Raw genomic sequence first — 20,297 nt, 5'->3', positions numbered from 1 at the left:
CCGTGCTCCAGCGTGGAGTGCAAAATCCCTCCCTACTGTCACGGACCAAAGATCTCACATACACACACTATCCATACATTCGCTGGTGGGGCCCATGACACCAACATTCACTCACCATCAGTCCGTGCGAGAGGCGATTATCCTTCCAAGCGCTGGAAATGAGGGAGAAATACCACTTCTACCCTAATGAGCAACAAATCTACACAACCTTCTAATACTCATTAGGCCCTGAATTTCACCTTTGGTATTCCTCTCATAAACGGGACGGATCAGTTAGTTGTAGATTTAAGTGATTTTCTAATTCTCTAATTAACCTTTTCATTAATACATTTCAATGAATAAACAACTCAACTCATTTCTGTAGTTGTTCAAATTCAAATTTATATTAATATTGCAAATTAAATTGTTCATTTGATCAAGTTGCCATTCATATTTACCTATTCTGGCTAAAGTCGTCCTCTATGTCAAATCTGTCAGTCTCGCAAATCTATGCCCATCAATTTTATCAGGTTCAGTTCATCAGATGTTTGGGCAATAATTCAGTTCGTCAAAGATTCAGGCTAACAGCTGTCCTGCAGTGTCACCGTCCTCTCCGTCAGCATATCATCAGGAAATCGAAGGAGCAACTTAGAACCTCTCTGTTCTATGGGTTTTTATAATAATTTCAATAACAAAATGTAACAAAAATGAGTTTTAAACTGTTCTGATTGGCTGGTCAGGGATCGTCCTACAAAGTTCTCATAAGGTTTAGTCCATGGTGTCATCATACTTGCTGGTTCCGGTTTTTTAATGAAAGTTTTTTGTCTGTAGTGATGCAACTATTCCCAGGGCGACCTTGATAAGTACAGCTTGCCTGGGGTCAGGACGAGGCCATTGTTGGTCATCTTCGTGCAGGCGCACTTCACCCAAGCCTTGTTCAGCGTTGGCAGTTGGGTTAGGCACCAAAGGCAGCCATCTTTCGATAGGCCAAAATGGACAACTTAAGCAAAGAAACACAGAAACGTAATGAATACATAGAAATGACTAATTAAATGTTATTCCCTCGCTAATACCCATATGTGTGTGTATTTATCTAGCAAAAGCAACACTCAATGCGGTTTATACTTACTAAATAAAGCACGAATCACAATTACATCACAAAAGCGACATATATCATGCAATATTCTAATTGTATATCATTAGTTTGCGTACGAAATTTAGTTCACGTAATTAATTAGGCCATGCAGATCCCACGTGTAATTCATATATTAGTAAGGTTGGTAAATATTTTCCACATCACTCCAATCCGTTAGTTCGATTATAATTAATTAATCTAATTAATAAAATATCATGCAAAAATGGAGTGGGTATACAAATTTTTTTGCATAACCCGCTCCACCATCCGCACCTTCTACCCCCTCTGGGATTCCCAGAATCCGAAGGTTGTTCCGTCTGATCCGGTTCTCTAAATCAGAAAGTTTCCAAATTGCCTCGTCCTTCTGAGTTTTAAGTGCCTCTGTGAGCCATTTTTACATAGCCAGATCGTCTTCAAGCATGGAAATTCACCCCTCTGCCTCACCAACCCTGGCTGCGATATCTGAAAATGCCTTGGCTACCCTCCTGATTGAATTCTGTAGCTTATGGCAAGCCCCCTGGGTTCGAGCACTTTCCAGCCTTGTCTCAGCACGATGAACCACAATAGTCTGGTCTATCATATCCACCGTTACTTCCTTAGTAGGATCTTGGGCTGAGCTTGCAGTAGGCACAACTTCCCCTACTTCAGTCAGTAGCGTGTTACCAACCAGAGCTGAAAAAGAGTAGTACCAAACCATGGGTCCTGCAAACCCCTGTGCCTTGCTGGAAGCAAGATCTTCATACTTTCTTTATTCCTTGGGTCTCCGAACAGTTCCTGTCTTGGACGAGGTCATATCTTCCTGACTTCCCCTACCAGATGGCCAACCGGCACTATCGGTATCATAGTCTGCCCACTCTCTGCTCAGATTTTCATCCACAGAAGATGAAGAGGGGTCTGATAATGAATAGAACTTATCCAAGGCTTCCATTTCTTTACCAAAATCAGCTTGATGCCCCTCTTGAAGATTAGATCGATCGGAACAGTCATTCTGTAGTAAGCCCCATTAACCTCCAGTTCGCCATCTCCCTGCATAGTCTTTGAGGAAACTACAGGACCCATAATGCCACTGCTGGGTAAAAAAATCCTTCACACTGGATTTGACCCCTTCAATTTCTTTTCTTTGTATTGGTGCAGTTTTTGCAATGCCTGAACTATCCACAAGACCCGACATGACAGCTGGCTGCCCGGATATATCCTCTGACATTTTTTCAACAGTCACGATAAGTGGTGAAATCATACCTGGGCTAGAAGCTGCTGCTGCAGGCACACCGGTAATGGGTACAGCTATATTTTCATTTCCCTTTACTTCCTCCCCTTCCATCAGAGATTTCTCAGTTTTGTCAGTCTGGAGTTTAAAGATGGCGGGTACAGTCTGTTTTCCCCGATTTAGTGCTATTTTTGAATTCGGGTCGGTTTGGCCACTGCTTCCCAGTGATATGTCTTTCCCCTCTTTTGCCAGGCTGCTGGAAACTGCCGTAGTTCCGTGGGTCCTGGCGTTCTTTGGCGCTTGCTTCGGCGCCATTCCACCACTCGAGCACCAGCGGTAATTGAAAAGTGCAGCCACGCAATAGCGTCCTGGTCGAGTCGCTTGATGCAACCACAATGGGTCCTTCTGCAGCAAAAACACCAGCCTCCAAATCATCCCGGTCACATCTGCGCAAATTTCTCAGGCTCCATTAATCGCATATCCACCATATTAAACCATTCTCCGATATACAGAGATCACGGGAGGGGTTATCAAGAGGAGCACCAGCTCACTCGGCCGGCTGACCAGCCGCCGTCTTGCCATCCTGTATTAAAGAGTGGTTAAAGTGCAACTGCAAATTACACTCTAAATAAACCTCTATGCTGTTCAGGATCCGAGAAATATTAAAGTGCAAAGTGAACAACCTTTATGAACTGCAATCTATGTACAGTGCATCAGGTTGTCTGTGCAAATTACAGTTTATCAAACTCTATAAAATTCATGAGTATTCAAAGGATTACAATTTTATAAATTGTGTTATAGACCAATGTTATAAAACAATATTATGTCCTTGGAAATACTGAAATAGTACTCCATATAATTTATGATAAGCAGCAAGCAATTTTAATTTAAGGTGCTAATGTTTCATTATTTGTGTCTAACGTCATATTTTCTAAAGTGTTCAGACCTCTCACTTATATATCTCCCAAGATCTAGTCGGTTCTCGGAAATTTTGAACTATCAATAAAGTGCTGGTGTTTCATAAATTGCATGTGCCTTTTTCATATTTTGATGGCATGCTTGAGGTCACCTGTTAGTTCTCCAATAGTTTTTGTCAGTTTAAACATAATAAGTATGTGGGGGCCAACCTGTGTTGATAGCCGCATGAAATGCTGTGCATGGAAACTATTAGGACTTTGAACTTTATCTGCTCTACTGTCACCTCCTTCGGTGTTGCGTTACTCTCAAGGACAGCACTCTCCAATACTGACATTTTCAGCATTATTAAGCTGTCAGGAAAATAAATTATATCTGTTTCTCCCTTGTTTCAATAGCTTGCTATAGTTCTATATAATAGTCTGCAAAGGCCTATGCATTTTCTTTGTTTCCAGACACTGTCATACACAACCTGGTTAATAGTTTGCTCACCCATCCGGTTTTTTCTCCCCTTTGCTCAACCGGGCCGTTGTTTGACTGACTTTACCTCCTACTACCTTTTTCCTAATAATAATGATATGTAGGGATGAGAGTAACTGGCATGATTCTTTCTTGCGTGATTACTCGTCATTGCTGCAAATATACTCAGAATTATGCTTAATTACATGAGAAGCACAGTCTAGTTTTTAGCACTATATTCTTAATGCAGAATGAATCCTGCCATCCAAAATGCACCAGAGGATGCATTTTGCAAGACGAAAATAACACTAAATGCTACAGGACATGAACAGCAGTAGCCAGCAGCCGCTTGTTCTCTCTTTCATTGTTCCTTTGCTCCATGGTAGGATTTTTGCCCAAAATTACTCTTAATTGCTCAAGCTGGCATAATCGTATCATTTTGCATCCCAAAGACATGCACAATTATTGACATTACTCCTTTTCTCTGGCATATTTAAAATTTTGCTCAGGCTTACTGATATGGCGTGCCTTTGTTGCTGATAATGACTCCTATGTGTACCCCGTGTGGGCCCAATTTTTCTTTTTTTATTGTAATCTTTATTTTCTTTTTCGAAGTAGATACAAAGAGAGAAGGAAAGCAGAGGGTACATAATTCTGACTCTATCGAGCAACAATATCAGCAGTAGTAAACAACATATTCCACAGGGAAAGTAAAGCCTCAGGGTGGGGGAGGCAGTGGGAGACCCTCTCTAAATCAATGACCCAAAAAGCCATCACAACAGAAAAGGTAAGAATAGAGACAAGTTAAAGAGGGGTAAACAAGAGCCAGAGCCATTGAAGGGTAATGAGGGGGAATTGGTGAGTTGGTGGGGATGGGGGTAGACTGCAACAGTGCATAGCGATGGATACTAAAAGAGAGAAAGGAAATCTAAAAAGAAATAACAGGCACCAGTGGAAAACAGGGGAAGAGGGGTAACGAAAGGGGGGGCTCAGGAAGGGGTGCACCAAAAAAATGGGGGGACACTGATGAGTCCAAGGGCGGGATGGGGTGATCAGAGCAGAGCACGGTCCCATCAGGGGTCGTCTGCCAAAAAAAGGGCCCACATCTGCTGATAGACCTCAAGCTTGTCTGCAAGAGAGTAAATGATCTTTTTATAGGATGCTGTTGGAAACATGATCGTGAGCCATTCTGCCTGGGAGAGGACATAAGGGGAGTGCCAATGCCGAAGAAGATGGAGCTTCACCGATGTCAAACGAGTGACAAAGACCCAGAGTACATGATGCGTCAAGGAGACGCACTTGTGAGGGAATGCATGAGCACTGTCTGCCCAGGCAGTGGGGAAAAAGGAGGCAGAGTTGTGCTCAGGGGTGTTTCCACCTCTGCCAGTAATCCTGGGACATACAGGATGTAGTGTCAGAGCCTGCCTGAGCACAATGCCAGCAGCGGAAATGGTGTATTAGACCCATTTGAAGGGTGTCAAGTATCAGTCCTGCACCATCCTGAATAGGTACTCCTTTGTCTACACCGTCAAGGAGCGCCAGCCAGTCCTCCTCCTTGTACTTAACCTGCAGCTTCACCTGCTAGGAGAATCATAGGCACAGCAATTGGGACAATGAATACCTATGCCATATGAGAAGGTTGTAGAAGCCCAACATCACTGCAGAAATGTCCCCATACTCTCAAGTAGGTGAATTGGGAAGGGTGGGATTTCAAATGCAAAGGCAGTGGTGGAATTAGAGGTACCCCAAGGATTGGGTTGGGGAGATGGAATTTTACTTGTAGGGCCACAAATTACTTTAAAGTGCTGTTGTTCAGGAGCTGTGATAGCATCAGGATTCCTGCCTGCCACCAAATTGGCCAGTTGAGGGGAACACCAGCAATTCGAGTGGTGTCATTCTGCCAGAGGGGTACATCCATGTACAGACAAGGATCAACCGAAAGGAGACTATGCAGAAGCCATCCAGCAGAAGTTGTAGTCCTGAACGGTGGCCGACATAGTGGACCTGTTAGCGTCTTGCTCTTGCCCCAATTGATTTTGTAACCTATGATTTGCATTTACCTTTCCACGAGGATGAGGAGGCCAAGAAGAACCCAAAGTGTCAGCAGGAAGTCGTCCATGTAGAGGAGGGTCAAGGACAGACCCCCAGGTGTGGGAATGCCCACTATCTCCATGGACTGATGAGCAGCTGGTGTGAGGGGTTCCAGACTGAGCAGAAAAAAAGAGAGAAAGTGGGTCCCCTTGGTGCTTCCCTGTCAGATCGGGAAGGAAGTAGCCTCCACAGTTCACCTGTGCAATTGGATCATCATAGAGCCAGCGGTCCTTGGAGATGAAGTCCAAGCCAAATTTATGAAGGGTTGCAAAGAGGTAGTAGCCCCATTTAATGCAATTGAATGCTTTCACAGCATACAAAGATTGAGTCACCAACTCAACCAGCAGATCCTTGGCCAGCCAGAGGGCATGTGCCAGGGTCCTCAAGTGATTACGGGAGGTCTGCCCTCAGACAAAGCCAACCTGTGTGGGATGTATCAATGGGGAAGAGTCTTCCTGAGCCGGGCCACAAGGACATTAGTCAGGATCTTAATATTGCCGTTGAGAAGTGAGTTGGGTGGTAGCTATCACAGGAGAGTGGATTCTTGCCTGGTTTTGAGAGCACTGGTACGTTATGAGGGCTTTATCGGAGAGCAGCCCCAGGCCGCCATGCTCCCCCGGCTCTTCGAACACTGCTTCAAGAGATTCTACCACTTCAGCGGATGTCCATTTATAAAAGTCCTCCAGGAAGCTGTCCTCCTTGGGGTCTTTGCTATATGGTGCAGCAGAGTTCATCTGCCCAATCTCCTCCTTTGTTATCACCCCAAAAGGAGGGCTTGCCCTTGCTCATTCAGCTGCGGGAGACGCCCGACCCAAAGAATTGTGCAAAGCGCTGCTCGTTGGTGGGCACCTCTGGGACATAGAGGCGTCTGTAGTACTCTGCGAATGAGCTATCCTCTGGGGATGTGTAACATAGTGCCTGGTCGCTGATCGCTGAAATGGTGATAGTTTGTGGACCACATATTCTGCCCTGGAGGTGAAGAGGTCATTCAGCTTAATTTTTGCCTTTTCCAGCCATCGGCGAGTGGAATCCAGAGGATGGTCAGTGATTTGCAGGGTCAGGTACCAGATATCCACCCCCCAGGTGGCCTGTTGGGCCACCCTACATTTATTATGAAGAGCAGCATCATGCATGAGCTGACCCCTGATCGTAGCCTTTGCCGGTGCCCGGAGAATCCTCTTGGATGCCACTGAGCCTTTGTTGTCATCTAGGTACAAGGCGCTTAATTCTCTTTAACACAGGTTTATTAACTGTAAGGGTATAGAGGTGTGGTCTCATTAACATTCCTCTGTATCCGGGGGTTGTCGGGCTTGGGACTTCCTAGTATCCACGTTCAGGAGGTTCCTCAGGGAAAAAGTAGAGAGGATTCTGTGAGCGGTCTGTCCCTTTTTAAGACTAATGAGGGAATCAGGAGTGGAGGGAGGTTTATATATCACCCAGTTTTCCGTCACCAGTGTCGCTGCATGTGATTGTTTTACGCCACTGGTCTTTACCAATACACTGACTCTACGCGGGTAGCTGCACACTCTCTATGCTGTGGAGCTCTCAAATCCCTCCCTTCTCAATCTGAAATGTGCTAACATCTTCAGAACCCCTCCGGAATATGCCTCTGAAGCAAGCACGTACCTCAGAGAGCTACGCTCCTCCGGAAACGTGGTGGGACAGACCCGAGTGCCGGATGGTGTCTGGCTCCCTTCTTGACTCCGCTGCTGACTTCGGTGAGAGGTCCATGTGCTGTCAGGCTTTTGTCCAGACATTTTCTTTTTCTACTGCTTTCCCTTAGGCAGTCTTGCAGCTGGAGGCATTGAATGCAGCCTCCACTGTACTTCAAAACATGCATCAGTGGGCCCTTTGAAAGAATTGGTGACTCTCTGCAGTGCAAAACAAGCAGTCACCATTTTGGAATACAAAAGGAGGTTGAGATGTAGGGCATAGGAGTCATACAGCAAGATACATCCAATCAGTGCAACCAAGATATGACAGACAATGAAAGCATGGCAAGATTACCTCTGCAACTAGTGTTGCTGGAACAATTTTCAGAGTGGGAGTGCTTCCATCATAACATAGCATATATTTTTATTGATCATTGTCAGGTGTCTGCCTGTACTTTATCCAGTGTGTCATATTTAACTTTGCTTATTAATAGGCTGCTGGCCTGCATTTATTTTCATGCTTTCTGTCAACATTACTGGAACTCCTCGAAATCCGGGCGATGCTGAAAAGGGTCCACTTCTCGATATCCCCAACTCTACGACATACTGTACAGAGTAATGAGGCGATCAAGTGAGGGAAAGGAATTAGGGTGGGGACAGCTGGGAATGGGAAACCTGTAAACAAAAGACACATTAATACATGCCTACATTACTAGCTACTCTCAATAAGGTCTCACTAATGGGACTAGTACCTGTAACACAAGTTCCACCAGCCTCGGTATGCCACTATCGCCTCTCTTTCCATGAACGATACTTCTCGTACTGGATGAGGATACACCCTACAATACAAAGCATACAGGTTACTCTCCTTTCATTCCTCCATAACTTCCCTTAATTCCCCTCCCCTACTCATACATACCATTGCAATTAGAATCCCCTCAAAAGAAATACAACAAATCAGGTTCTTGTGGATCCGATAATCCTTAGCAAATAAAATCAAGTAAATTACTGACCTTCACCAGTTCTATAACAGTCCAGACTCCTCAAAAGGGCAGGAAGTAAACAAAACAAAGTGTCTCCTTGTATATTTCATCAGGTAACAATAATAAGAGATAACAGATGAAAAGTCAGTCACTCCTTGTAGTGGGTGAGCGGTATAGTAGCTGGTGTGGGCGGAGCTAGGAGGGCGAGGGAAGAGGAGGAGCGGCCACAGGAAGAGGGCAGATAGAGTAGGGACACGGACGGGGTAAGAAGCAAGTTAATAAAGAGAGTGCCCACTAAGAAACCGCGTCTGTCGTTAATGCGCCTAGACGTTACAGCTGGCGACGAGGGTGGGATGCTCCAGCCCAGCGCCCCTCAAATCTGAAGAAGACGTGCCCCTGTCCCTTGGTGCGGCCGATAAAAGAAAAAAAAACGTGCCCATTGTCGAGCGCTGAGTCGCGCTAGTTCCAGTGCCACCAGTGAACGGGAGAGAAGGAGCGGGAGCCCACCCCGACAGATGCTGACAGCTCCCAAGGTGACTGGCGGATGCCCCGGAGTGGTAAATCATGTGGCTAAATGAGCGCTGCTACGCGCTAATTGATAGTCTCACGCCCGATGCGTGAGAAACGGCACGCGCGCGGAAAAAGAACGACGGGTGCTCACCCTGAGCTCGTTGTGCCAGGTGACGAATCCAGAAGTGCATGTGAGGCACTAGAAAGGTGCTGTGACTGCAGGAGCACTGGCAAATTGGCTGGCGAGCTGGCTGAGAGTGGCAGGCAAGACCTCGTGGGAGTGAGAAACCCTGTGTGGCGGCCATCTTGGAGTCAGGCAGTCATTGGTGGGACATCTCCATAGAATCAAAAGGGCGGCCATCTTTAAGTCAGGCCAGAATTCAAACAAGCACTTGACAAGCCAAGAGAAAGAATATTCTGTCAGGAGGGCGGTCAAGAATCTGTCACAGCGAACAAGAAGTATAAACACATCTGCCAAAAAAACAGACGTAGAAGGACTGGACGAGTTTGACACGTGCTGCCAGGATGTCACGTCACAACTCGCCGCAAAGAGTCGAGGCCACGCCGATCATGACGAGTGTGTCGCACCTGCGCCCACCAGAGCCGCTACCGTTAACGGTCGGGGAGAGTATGGGCCCCAGATGGCAAGAGTGGCTGGAAGACTTTGAGGATTACATCAAAGGGTCGAAGGCGACCAAGGATGAGGACAAAATGATTGCACTGCGCAATCTGGTTGGCAAAGAAATTAGCAAGATCATCAAAGAACTGCCTCGCGCGGACACCGGAACTTAATATAAAGTGCGCGAGGCGCTAAACAGGACGTTTCTGCCCAAAAGAAATGTGGACTACGAAAGGTATGCCTTTCATCAAGCTCATCAAGGGAAAGATGAAGTGATGAGTTTGTTCATAACCCGACTGCGTCGATTATCCAGATATTGCGAGTTTGATGCGTTTTCAACAGATGATGCCATCAGGTCGCAGATAATTGATGGGTGTCAGTCTGAGACACTGAGAAGGAGGCTGTTGAGGAAAAGTCACAACCTAGAGGAAATAGAAGAGATGACTCGAGTGTACGACCAAGCGGAGGAGCAAGCCAAAAGCATGGAGGCCGGGCGCCCCGAAAGACGTGAACAGGTATGCCGGGTGCAAGACAGTCACAGACGCAGACACTCGAAGGAGCGTCGGTACCCTGCTAGGCCATCCTCTCGCCAGAGGTACACCGAGCGCAGGAGACACGGATCAAGGAGAAAAGACAAGAAACAAGATGGGGGAAGGAAATGTTACAGGTGTGGGTATGATTTCCCGCACAGAGAAGCGTGTCCGGCTATGGGACAGCAATGTAGGAAGTGTGGACGGACCAATCACTTTGAGGCGACCTGTGGCGAATATCGCAGGGAGAGAAAGATTGAAACGATGAGGACAACTCGCTCGGACACCAGGCGACAAGCCGTGCAAGATCGGCCGAAATCGTCCTCCAGTTCATCACATTCCAGCCGGGAGTCGAGGAGATCTCGCTGGGCGGGAAGGTCACCATCCCCGGACTCTCGCTCAGGGTCGTGTGAATCTGACTACACGGTTGAATATGCCAGCATGGTCGCCGATCCGGATCAATTGAAGACATACCCGAGACTGAACATTAGTGTGGGCAACCATGACACCCAGTTTGTCCTGGACAGTGGGGCATCACTGAATTACATCCCGGTAACGGAGTACAAAAAGATGAAGTCACCACCGCCATTGTGCCCGGCGTACGTCCGGGTCTTCACCTGGATGTCAAAGAAACCGCTCCCATGTCTAGGGAAGTTTCTAACCACTCTTCGACATCAGAACAAGTCTGTGTCTGCTGTAATACATGTGATCGATGGCCCGGAAGCTGACTGCCTTCTCAGCTTACCAACGGCAGAGAGACTTCGGCTGGTTGAGATCTTATACCGGGTCAGTGGTGATCAAGACATACTGCACAAATTCCCCAAGTTATTCACCGGGTTGGGAAGAATGAATAAATGTCAGATTCGGCTCCACATCAACGAGCAGATTCGACCTGTCGCCCAACATCCGCGGCGGGTACCATACACTCCTTATCTGAACTCTGTAAGTACCTTCCCTAGATTAATACCATCACGTTTCCAGGATAACCTGGCATCCAAACTTCCCAGGATCAGTGCCACTCGAACCCAAGTAGCAACAGGCTCCAACAGCCATTGGAGAATCCCACCGCTTACCTGAAGCGGGAAACAAAAACAATGCCGGCAATGAAGCGCCGTGAATTCCTCCAGCGGCATCCTCGGCAGTACTCGGCAGTTCAAGCAGACTCCGGTCACGATGATTCAGACCGTAAGTCTTAACAAACCCTGGTAGCAGCTTGCCTTATAAATCCACACGAAGCCGCGGAGCGCTGAGATCCGATCCTTGCAAAAGAACACACAAAATCCTGCAGTGAAATGGAGCACAGTAGCTGTAGCCAAATCCCAGCATTACGCATGACGCCTGGTGCGCGAAGCCGTCTGAAATACACCAAAGCCCCTCCCACCATGGGCTTCTGGGAGATGTAGTTTGGTGGGGGTTGTATGAGAAAAGCAATCAGTGTGGTAGGCGCAGGGGATCAGATCCTGACACTTTCATGTGTCTGCAAATGCTTAAGATATGCTGATTGTGTGACTGTCCTGTGCTTATTTTTGTTCTTTCTGAAGTCTGTAAATGTTTAAGACATGCCGATTATGGGACTGGCCTGGGTTTGTTTTCGTAATGGCTTACATGTGTAACTGTTTAAGATGCGCTGATTGTGGAGCTCATTGGCATTTATTTTTTTTAGGTTCTCTTGTAATCTCCTGAAGATATGCATTTGTAATCCAATGCCTTAAAACCTCTTGCTCTTGAGTGATGTTTGTGTTTAATACCTTTATTTTTTTAACAAGGTTTAATAATGCGCGAACTTGACCCGGTGTCGGGTATCAGAACGCTGTACATTGCACCAGTTGCGTTACATGAGGAAACATTAATTTTTTTTTTGCACGGGGGGATTAAGTGATTTGCCCAGAATCACAGGATGTTCAGCGTCATTGTCGAGACTCAAACCCGGTCCCCAGAATCGAGGTTGACCGCCCTAGCCGTTAGGCTAACTCCTCTCCCATACCTTGTGCATGGCCACTCTGTAGTTTTCTGTATCACTGTATTTTAGTATAGGCACATATTCAGCTTCATGCGGCAAATGACTGCTGGACTGAACAAAGTCATCATTTCGATGCCCTGTGGCACATATCATCATACGTCTCACATTCACTTCCTCATGCACTGCACATCCACTTCCCCAACATCCCCTTTCTCTTCCACTATCCTCCCTTTCTGACTATTATCTTCCACTTCCCTGTACCGACTCAATTCGCATGTTCCTATCCTGAGAGGTGTCTTTTCACTGTTGAGAGTCTTTCCCAGTATGCTGTTTTCCTTTACTGTGTACTGTACTCCCTCCATGCATTTACCTCCTAATAGTACCAGGTCACCTGAGCACCAACACCTCAGCATTACACAGCACCACCACAGCATTACTCATCACCACTTTTAGTATCAATCAGCACCAGCTCAGCATCAGCACAGCACCATCTCAGCATCAGCATAGCACCAACTTCTCATCAGTGCATCGCCACCAGTGTAGCCCCACCTCAGCACCAGCACAGTCCAACCTCAGCAGCAACTCAGCACCACTGCAGCACCACTCAGCACCACCTCAGCATCACAACAGCACCACTTCAGCACTACCTCAGCATCAGCACAGCACCATGTCAGCATCAGCACAGCACCACCTCTTCCACAGTGCACCGCCTACACTAGTGGAACACCACCTCAGCACCAAGGCAGCACTACCTCAGCACCAATGCAGCACCACCTCAACATCAGCACAGCATCATCTCAGCTTCAGGACAGCACCACTTCCTCATCATTGCACGACCATCACCAGTGCAGCTCTACCTCAGTACCAGCACAGTCCCACCTCAGCAGCAACTCAGCACCAACACAGCACCACTTCAGCATCAGCGCAGCACCACATCTGCATAAGTGCAGTATCACCACAGCACCAACACAGCCGCACTCAGCACCATCTGAGCACCAACACCTCAGCACCATACATCATAGTTACACTCCACAGAATAACATTCAGTGCAATATAATTAAACCCCACATATTTACACTCAATCAATCAATCAATCAATCAAGCATTTATATAGCGCACTACTCACCCAGAGGGTCTCAAGGCGCTAGGGGAGGGGGGGGTCCGCTACTGCTCGAACAGCCAGGTCTTGAGCTGCTTCCTGAAGGCGAGGTGGTCCTGGGTCAGGCGGAGGTGGGTCGGGAGGGAGTTCCATGTCTTGGCGGCGAGGTAGGAGAAGGACCGTCCCCCTGTGGTGGCTCTTCGGATGCGGGGGACGGCGGCAAGGGCGTGGCCGGACGATCGAAGCTGGCGATTGGGTGCATAGAAGTTGAGGCGGCTCTTGAGGTATCCTGGGCCTTGGTTGTGTAGGGCTTTGTGTGCGTGGGTGAGGAGTCGGAAGGTGATCCTCTTGTTGACCGGGAGCCAGTGCAGGTCTCTCAGGTGTCCGGAGATGTGGCCGCGATGGGGGATGTCCAGGATGAGTCGTACTGAGGCGTTCTGGATCTGCTGGAGTCTCTTCTGGAGTTTGGCGGTGGTTCCGGCGTAGAGGGCGTTGCCGTAGTCCAGACGGCTGGTGACGAGGGCCTGGGTGACCGTCTTCCTGGTCTCGGTGGGGATCCACCGGAAGATCTTACGTAGCATGCGCAGGATGTTGAAGCACGATGAGGAGACGGCGTTGACTTGTCTGGTCATGGAGAGGGAGGAGTCCAGGATGAAGCCCAGGTTGCGTGCGTGGTCTGTTGGTTTGGGTGCGCTGCCTAGGGCGGGGGGCCACCACGAGTCGTCCCAGGTGGTGGGTGAGGATCCCAGGATGAGGACTTCCGTCTTGTCCGAGTTCAGTTTCAGGCGGCTGTTCCTCATCCATTCGGCTACCTCTTTCATCCCTTCGTGAAGGTTGGCTCTGGCGGTGGCGGGGTCGTTGGTGAGGGAGAGAATCAGCTGGGTGTCGTCGGCGTAGGAGATGATGTTGAGGTTGTGCTGGCGTGCGATGTCTGCGAGAGGGCTCATGTAGATGTTGAAGAGGGTAGGACTGAGCGAGGAGCCTTGAGGAACACCGCAGATGACTTCGGTGGCTTCAGATCTGAACGGGGGGAGGCGTACTCTGTGTCCTTCCTGCGAGGAAGGAGGTGATCCACTCCAGTGCCTTCTCCTGTATTCCGACGTTGCTGAGACGCTGCACTAGTATACGGTGGCAGACAGTGTCGAAGGCCGCGGAGAGGTCTAGGAGGATGAGGGCTGCTGTTTCACCATTGTCAAGCAGTGCTCGGATGTCATCGGTGGCTGCGATCAGGGCGGTCTCGGTGCTGTGGTTGGCCCGGAAGCCAGACTGCGAGAGGTCGAGGGATCCGTTGGTCTCGAGGAAGGTGGCCAGCTGTTTGTTGACGGTCTTCTCGATGACCTTTGCAGGAAACTGGAGCAGAGAGATGGGGCGGTAGTTCTTGAGGTCGGAGGGGTCGGCTGATGGCTTCTTTAGTAGAGCTGTGAGTTCGGCGTGCTTCCAGCTCTCTGGGAAGGTGGTGGTGTCGAAGGAGGAGTTGATGATGTCCCGCAGGTGGGGTGCGATGACAGCGTCGGCCTTGTTGAAGACGTGGTGAGGGCAGGGGTCGGTAGGGGATCCGGAGTGGATGGAGTTCATCGTGCAGACGGTGTCTTCGGTGCTGATCGGGGTCCAGGCACGGAGGGTGGTGGTGGGGGGCGGTGTTTCGGTCGTGGCGTGCATCTGTTGAGTGCTGAAGCTGTTGTGTATATCAGCGATCTTGTTGTGGAAGTAGGAGGCGAGGGAGTTGCAGAGGTCTTGCGAAGGGGTGATGTCGTTGTTTCCGGCGTTGGGGTTGGAGAGCTCTTTGACGATGGTGAAGAGTTCCTTGCTGTTGTGTGCGTTGTTGTCCAGTCATTCCTTGAATGCGGTTTTCTTGGTGGTGTGGATGAGTTGGTGGTGTTTTCGGGTGGCGAGCTTGAGGGCAGTCATGTTGTCCGGTGTTGGGTCTCTGCGCCATGTTCTCTCGAGGGCTCGGCAGTTCTTCTTGAAGCTCTTGAGTTCGTTGGTGAACCATGGGGCTTTCTTGCTAGCGGGTCTGCTCGGCGGGGTCTTCAGAGGGGCGAGGTCGTCTGAGCAGTTGCTGATCCACTTCGCGAGGTTGATGGCCGCCTGGCTTGGGTTCGTTGCGCTGGTGGGAGGGTTCATGCTCAGGGAGGTCGCAAGCTGCTCGGCTGTGATCTTGTTCCAGCTTCTGTGTGCGGCCTGTTGCTGGTGGTGGTGGACCGTGGTCCTTCTGAAGCTGAAGTGGACGCAGCTGTGGTCCGTCCAGTGGAGTCCGGTGGCGTGGCTGAAGGCGACGTCCTTGCTGGATGAGAAGACGGGGTCGAGTGTGTGTCCGGCGTAGTGGGTGGGGGTGGTGACCAGCTGCTTGAGTCCCAGGTTTGCGAGGTTGTCCAGCAGGGTGGTGGTGTTGCGGTCGTTGTTGTTCTCCAGGTGGAAGTTGAGGTCCCCGAGGAGGATGTAGTCAGCGGAGGGGAGGGCGTGCGGGCTGATGAAGTTGGCGATGTCTTCACTGAATTGTGCGCGTGGTCCCGGGGGTCTGTAGATGAGGGTGCCTCTGAGGGTGGTCTTGGGGTTGATGTGGACCTGAAAGTGCAGGTGCTCGGCGGTTGCGAGGGTGTCGTCGGTGTTGGTCGTGATGCGGATGGTGTTCCTGTGGACGATGGCGATGCCTCCTCCAGTCTGGTTGACGCGGTCCCTCCGGATGATCTTGTAGCCGTCTGGGATGGCGGTGGCGATGTCGGGCGCTGAAGAGGCGTTCATCCAGGTTTCCGTGAGGAAGGCGACGTCTGGTGAGGTTGTGTCGAGCAGGTTCCAGAGCTCGATGGCGTGTCTGTGGATGGAGCGGGTGTTGAGCAGGATACATTTCAGGTGGCTGCTGCTGTTGCTCGTCTCAACTCAATACAACATAAAAACACCCCACATAAGTGCGCTCTATACATCATACTAGCAATCCACATAAATGCACTCCACACCATGATAAATATTTCCAGTTAGCATAATTTCACTCAATGCAACACAGTTACATGTCACACAATTAAACTCCACACATTTCAAATACACACAAAATAATTCTACTCAAAACTACATATTTCAACTACACAAAACACTTCCACAACACATGACACACCTCCAATACAATCCACAAATTCCCACATCATGCCACAAAAGCACACCTCATAATTCAACTCTCCAAAATGCCACTACAGAATACATTTCCACATAATTAAGACCATAACACAAAATCACACTCTACATAATTCCACTACAGGTAATACCATTTAATTACTATTCACATAGCTCCGAAGCACACTGTACCACATATTTCCACTAAACAACTTCACACCACGCAATCCCACACCATACATTTCCACAACAAACAATTAAAAAACAATACATCTCTAACTTGCACTTCCACCAACCCTGTCATCTCTTCCCCACACACCCACTGCCCCTCTCATCTCTCCCTGTCTCCTCTCGATACTACCTGCTCACACATGCTACCTTCCTGTACCACCTTGCACGGTGCAAAAATCTACCTTTTGCCTCCCCTCACCCTCTGGGTGCCCCTCTTCTCATCGCTCTCTCTCGCATACTCTCTCACAACTCTCTCTCCCTCTCTCATGCACTCTTCCGGGACTCTCATATTAGTTCAGTTCAGGTCTTCAAGCACAATTTATCTCCCATTCCTTTTCAACATTTCTACCTCTCAAATGTACTCTCTTTTCTTAAGGTCTCATCTGCACACACAGTGGCTCCCTATTTATGCGCCTGTGGTCGGCTCTCCCCTTCTTTCTCTCTGACTCACTCTTTCTCCTACTCTATCTAGAGTTTATTCACCACTTTGTGCACAAACTGACAGTCCCTCTTTATCTTCCTTTCTATCATTTCTGTGCAGCTCTCACCCATATTTATTCACCGTGGCACATAATTCCACGACACAAATACACTACACACCACACAATTCCACCCCACACATTTTCAGAACTAACAATGCTACTTCCTCTCCAAACCACGTACATCTACTCCATTCCAAACCAAAAAAAATAGATACAAGGCATTGCCATTTACAATGCCAAATGCTCTAACTCTCGCAAAGGCGAGACCTATTGCATTGCATTTGATTGTTTATAATTACATTTCTTTTGCCATAAAGCTACAAAAACTAAAAGAAAAAATACTACTTAAAAAAAATGTTTTATAGAGAGCAAGTAAGGCATTTTTGGGACTTGAGTGTTAAAGTTTAATAGGGCCTTTCACAATGGATTTCTATTCCCAGGGAACTCTGATCAAGTTTTTTCTTTCCTGCATTCAAGACTGCCCCTACAGCCTACCCCTACTGGCCAGGGAGCAATTTCAGCAGATATCTCCTAACTTCTCTCTGGCCTCTGGCTATGATAGCCCTTACTTCGTAATGTTTTTATATAATTGCTGAGATAGTCACAATGTTTTAATGTTATTGCCTTATTCGTTTTCCACCAACAATGTGTTATAGTCACTTTTATATGTAACCACTTAACTGCCAAAGTGCATACCACTGCCAGAGTAAATTCTTGATCTAAACTATCATGAAGTAGAGATTGTGACAGACTTGTACCAAGGTGCAAAATATGTTTCTATTCTTTTGTCTGGGCTGGTGGATGAAGTACCATTAAATAGAATGATTGGGGCATATTATGGCCCGAGAAGGCCATGGCTAGAGTATTTGTGTTTGTGTTCACGCTGATCAATGAATAGACAGTAAAATCCTGATAACCAAAACAAGGCTTTTCTGTAGGCTGGGCCAGCACACCCTGTTGGGCTACGTTCCCCTAAAGGTTGCTTTACCTTGTTAAGATTAAGGGGCATGTGTACAACAGAATGACTGAGCGTAGCATTAAGCTAAACTTGCTAACACCACGCTCCGCCATTCTGAAAATGCACGATTGTACCATATTTACAAAGATATGATATGGTGCACTTCTCCATTTCCCCTAGCACTGGCGCTAAATTAGGCTGCCTAGCGCCAATGCAGGCACCCTTGTACCTTAGCGTGAGGGTGCCTGAGTTGGGGGAATGATTGTTTATGTGCAGGAAAGTATCCTTTCCTGCATATAAACAACCACAAATGGTGATTTGTAACTCCTATGTGTGCTGCAGTGTGCGGCACAGAGAAGTTGCAAACCGTCATTATTTTAATGATTGTTTTATATGCAGGAAGGGACACCTTCCAGCACACAAATAATCATTCATGGCATTTTGCTGTTTCAATGTGTGCCGCACAATGCAGCACACATAGAAACCGCAAAAATGAGGAGAAATAAAGCATTTCTCCTCGTTTCGCCTTGTTAAGACCAGGTTTTCCCTAGTCTTAATTTTGGAGCTGCCCCATATTTACGCTACCCAGGTAACTATGAGACAGCGTCAAAATCAATGGCTATTGTGGTTAAAGACCCACTGCAACACTTTTTGCCCACCCCTTTAACACTAAGTACAGCATGAAAAGGTGCCTTATTTACAAGGCGGTGTTAAACCACGTTAAGTGGCTTAACGTCACCTGGTGAATAAGGCAAAGCCCCTATTGCCACAGGAATGTCGTTAAAAGTGGCATCCCTGTGGAGATCGGGACTTGCAAGTATGCTTTGAAATGTGGCCCCTAACACTGTATGAAAGCTGTTAAAATGCATTCAAGACTGCAGAGTTACTTCAAAATATAGGGACACCAAGGACAAAACCAGGCTAATGAATCAAATGACTGCGTTCCCCACTTCTTCAAGTCTAGCCTCAGCCTTGTGTTTGACTCTGGCTAGGCAATCACTGATATTTTCGTGACCAGCCACTGCTAATTGGAGAAGTCACATTTTGTCCTGTTTAAACTAAAACGCCATCAGTGATGGTGATGTCCTATGTAGATGTTTTACATCATACTAATTACCTGCATGTCTTTTTCGTGTTTTGCAGGCATCATTGGAGATTGGAAGAACTTTTTCACTGTGGCACAAAGCGAGTATTTTGACACAGTCTATCAAGAAAAAATGAAAGACTGTGATATTAAGCAATTGTGGGAAATGAATTGATTTAAAAAAAAGTGAACGGCTGATAGAAATGTGATGTCATTGTACCACTGCAGTAGAATCTCACAACAGAAAGTTTGAATGGAGTTGTTGTCAGTGTATGCATATTACACGTGTGGTAATATGTGATGCACAGGTGAAATAATCTGTGATTTCCAAACAGGTTTGTTTAAAATTCTCTTGGAACACAGAACTGCATTATCCATTGGACATTTATTATATCATATTCGTACAGAAGAAATATTTCTCAAATCATTAAAAACATTTATTTTTAAATACAATTGGCATTTTTGGACTGTGTTGGATTACTATGTTTGATTTTTGTACAGTTCTTTGCATTGGTATCTGGAATAAGCCTATACTATGAAATTTAATATTTCATAAAATGCTTCCCCACGTAAAATGTTGGTTTTGGTGGTCATTAGTGCAGGAAGGTACTAGTGTATTAATTGGGGAAGATGTAAATCATCTACAAGTATTAAGGACACAAACGTGTCAAATCTGACACAAAGTTCGCAAAAAAAGCCTTCGATTATGCCCATGGTGTCTAAATAATGTGTAAAGTATTTAGCTCTACTAAAAGTGTCAAAAAGTAGATATACAACACTAGAAAAATGATACAACTTTTAAAAGTCTCGAAGCTTTGTAAGAAAATTGACACAACTATGTTCAAATTCTAATTGTGAACTAGAGATATGAATATTTAAATCTGTTAAGTTGAAAAGATCCAAGAAGCTTGGTCATTTCAGTCAAAACCATTACCTTAGCACTGATGATTTAGAATGTGTTGGACTCATTATAAGTGCTATAGTATATAATGTTTTTGTAATAAGGCAGGCCTTTTGCACGCCAAGCTACCACAGTTTGGATCCAGCCATATGCAGGTCAGTCTTGACCCTTCCCCAATGTGGAAGTTTAGCCCGAATGCCAGGCCTGGTTTTGACATTCAGCCACAGGGTGGGTATCGAAGTTTCTCTCTTCCTCCCCTTCGCATCAAAGACCCTTGTTTTGTTTTATTCCCAGATCACAATGAGAAAAGCTGACATAGAGATAGCAGACCTGACTCAGTGCCCTCAATCCAATTACAAAGCCAAAAATGCATTTATCGGAGGCTGTTACACCTCAA

At 47.2% G+C, this 20,297-nt stretch overlaps 1 protein-coding gene across 3 annotated transcripts in view; it reads left to right on the top strand.

Moving 5' to 3' along the window:
* The window catches only part of LOC146809665 (sulfotransferase 2B1-like), a 641,816-nt gene extending 622,364 nt beyond the window's left edge, over positions 1-19,452 (top strand). For all 3 annotated transcript variants that reach the window (XM_085616518.1, XM_085616516.1, XM_085616517.1), the window contains exon 7: positions 19,059-19,452. In XM_085616518.1, the coding sequence (XP_085472644.1) occupies positions 19,059-19,174 (116 nt within the window). In that variant the 3' untranslated portion in view covers positions 19,175-19,452. The remainder of the gene's footprint in view (positions 1-19,058) is intronic.
* Positions 19,453-20,297: the final 845 nt, after the last annotated feature.

Source organism: Triturus cristatus, chromosome 7 (assembly GCF_964204655.1).
Source record: "Triturus cristatus chromosome 7, aTriCri1.1, whole genome shotgun sequence".
Taxonomy (NCBI): domain Eukaryota; kingdom Metazoa; phylum Chordata; class Amphibia; order Caudata; family Salamandridae; genus Triturus; species Triturus cristatus.
Note: the sequence above shows the minus strand (reverse complement) of the source record. Positions and strands in the feature narration are given on the sequence as shown.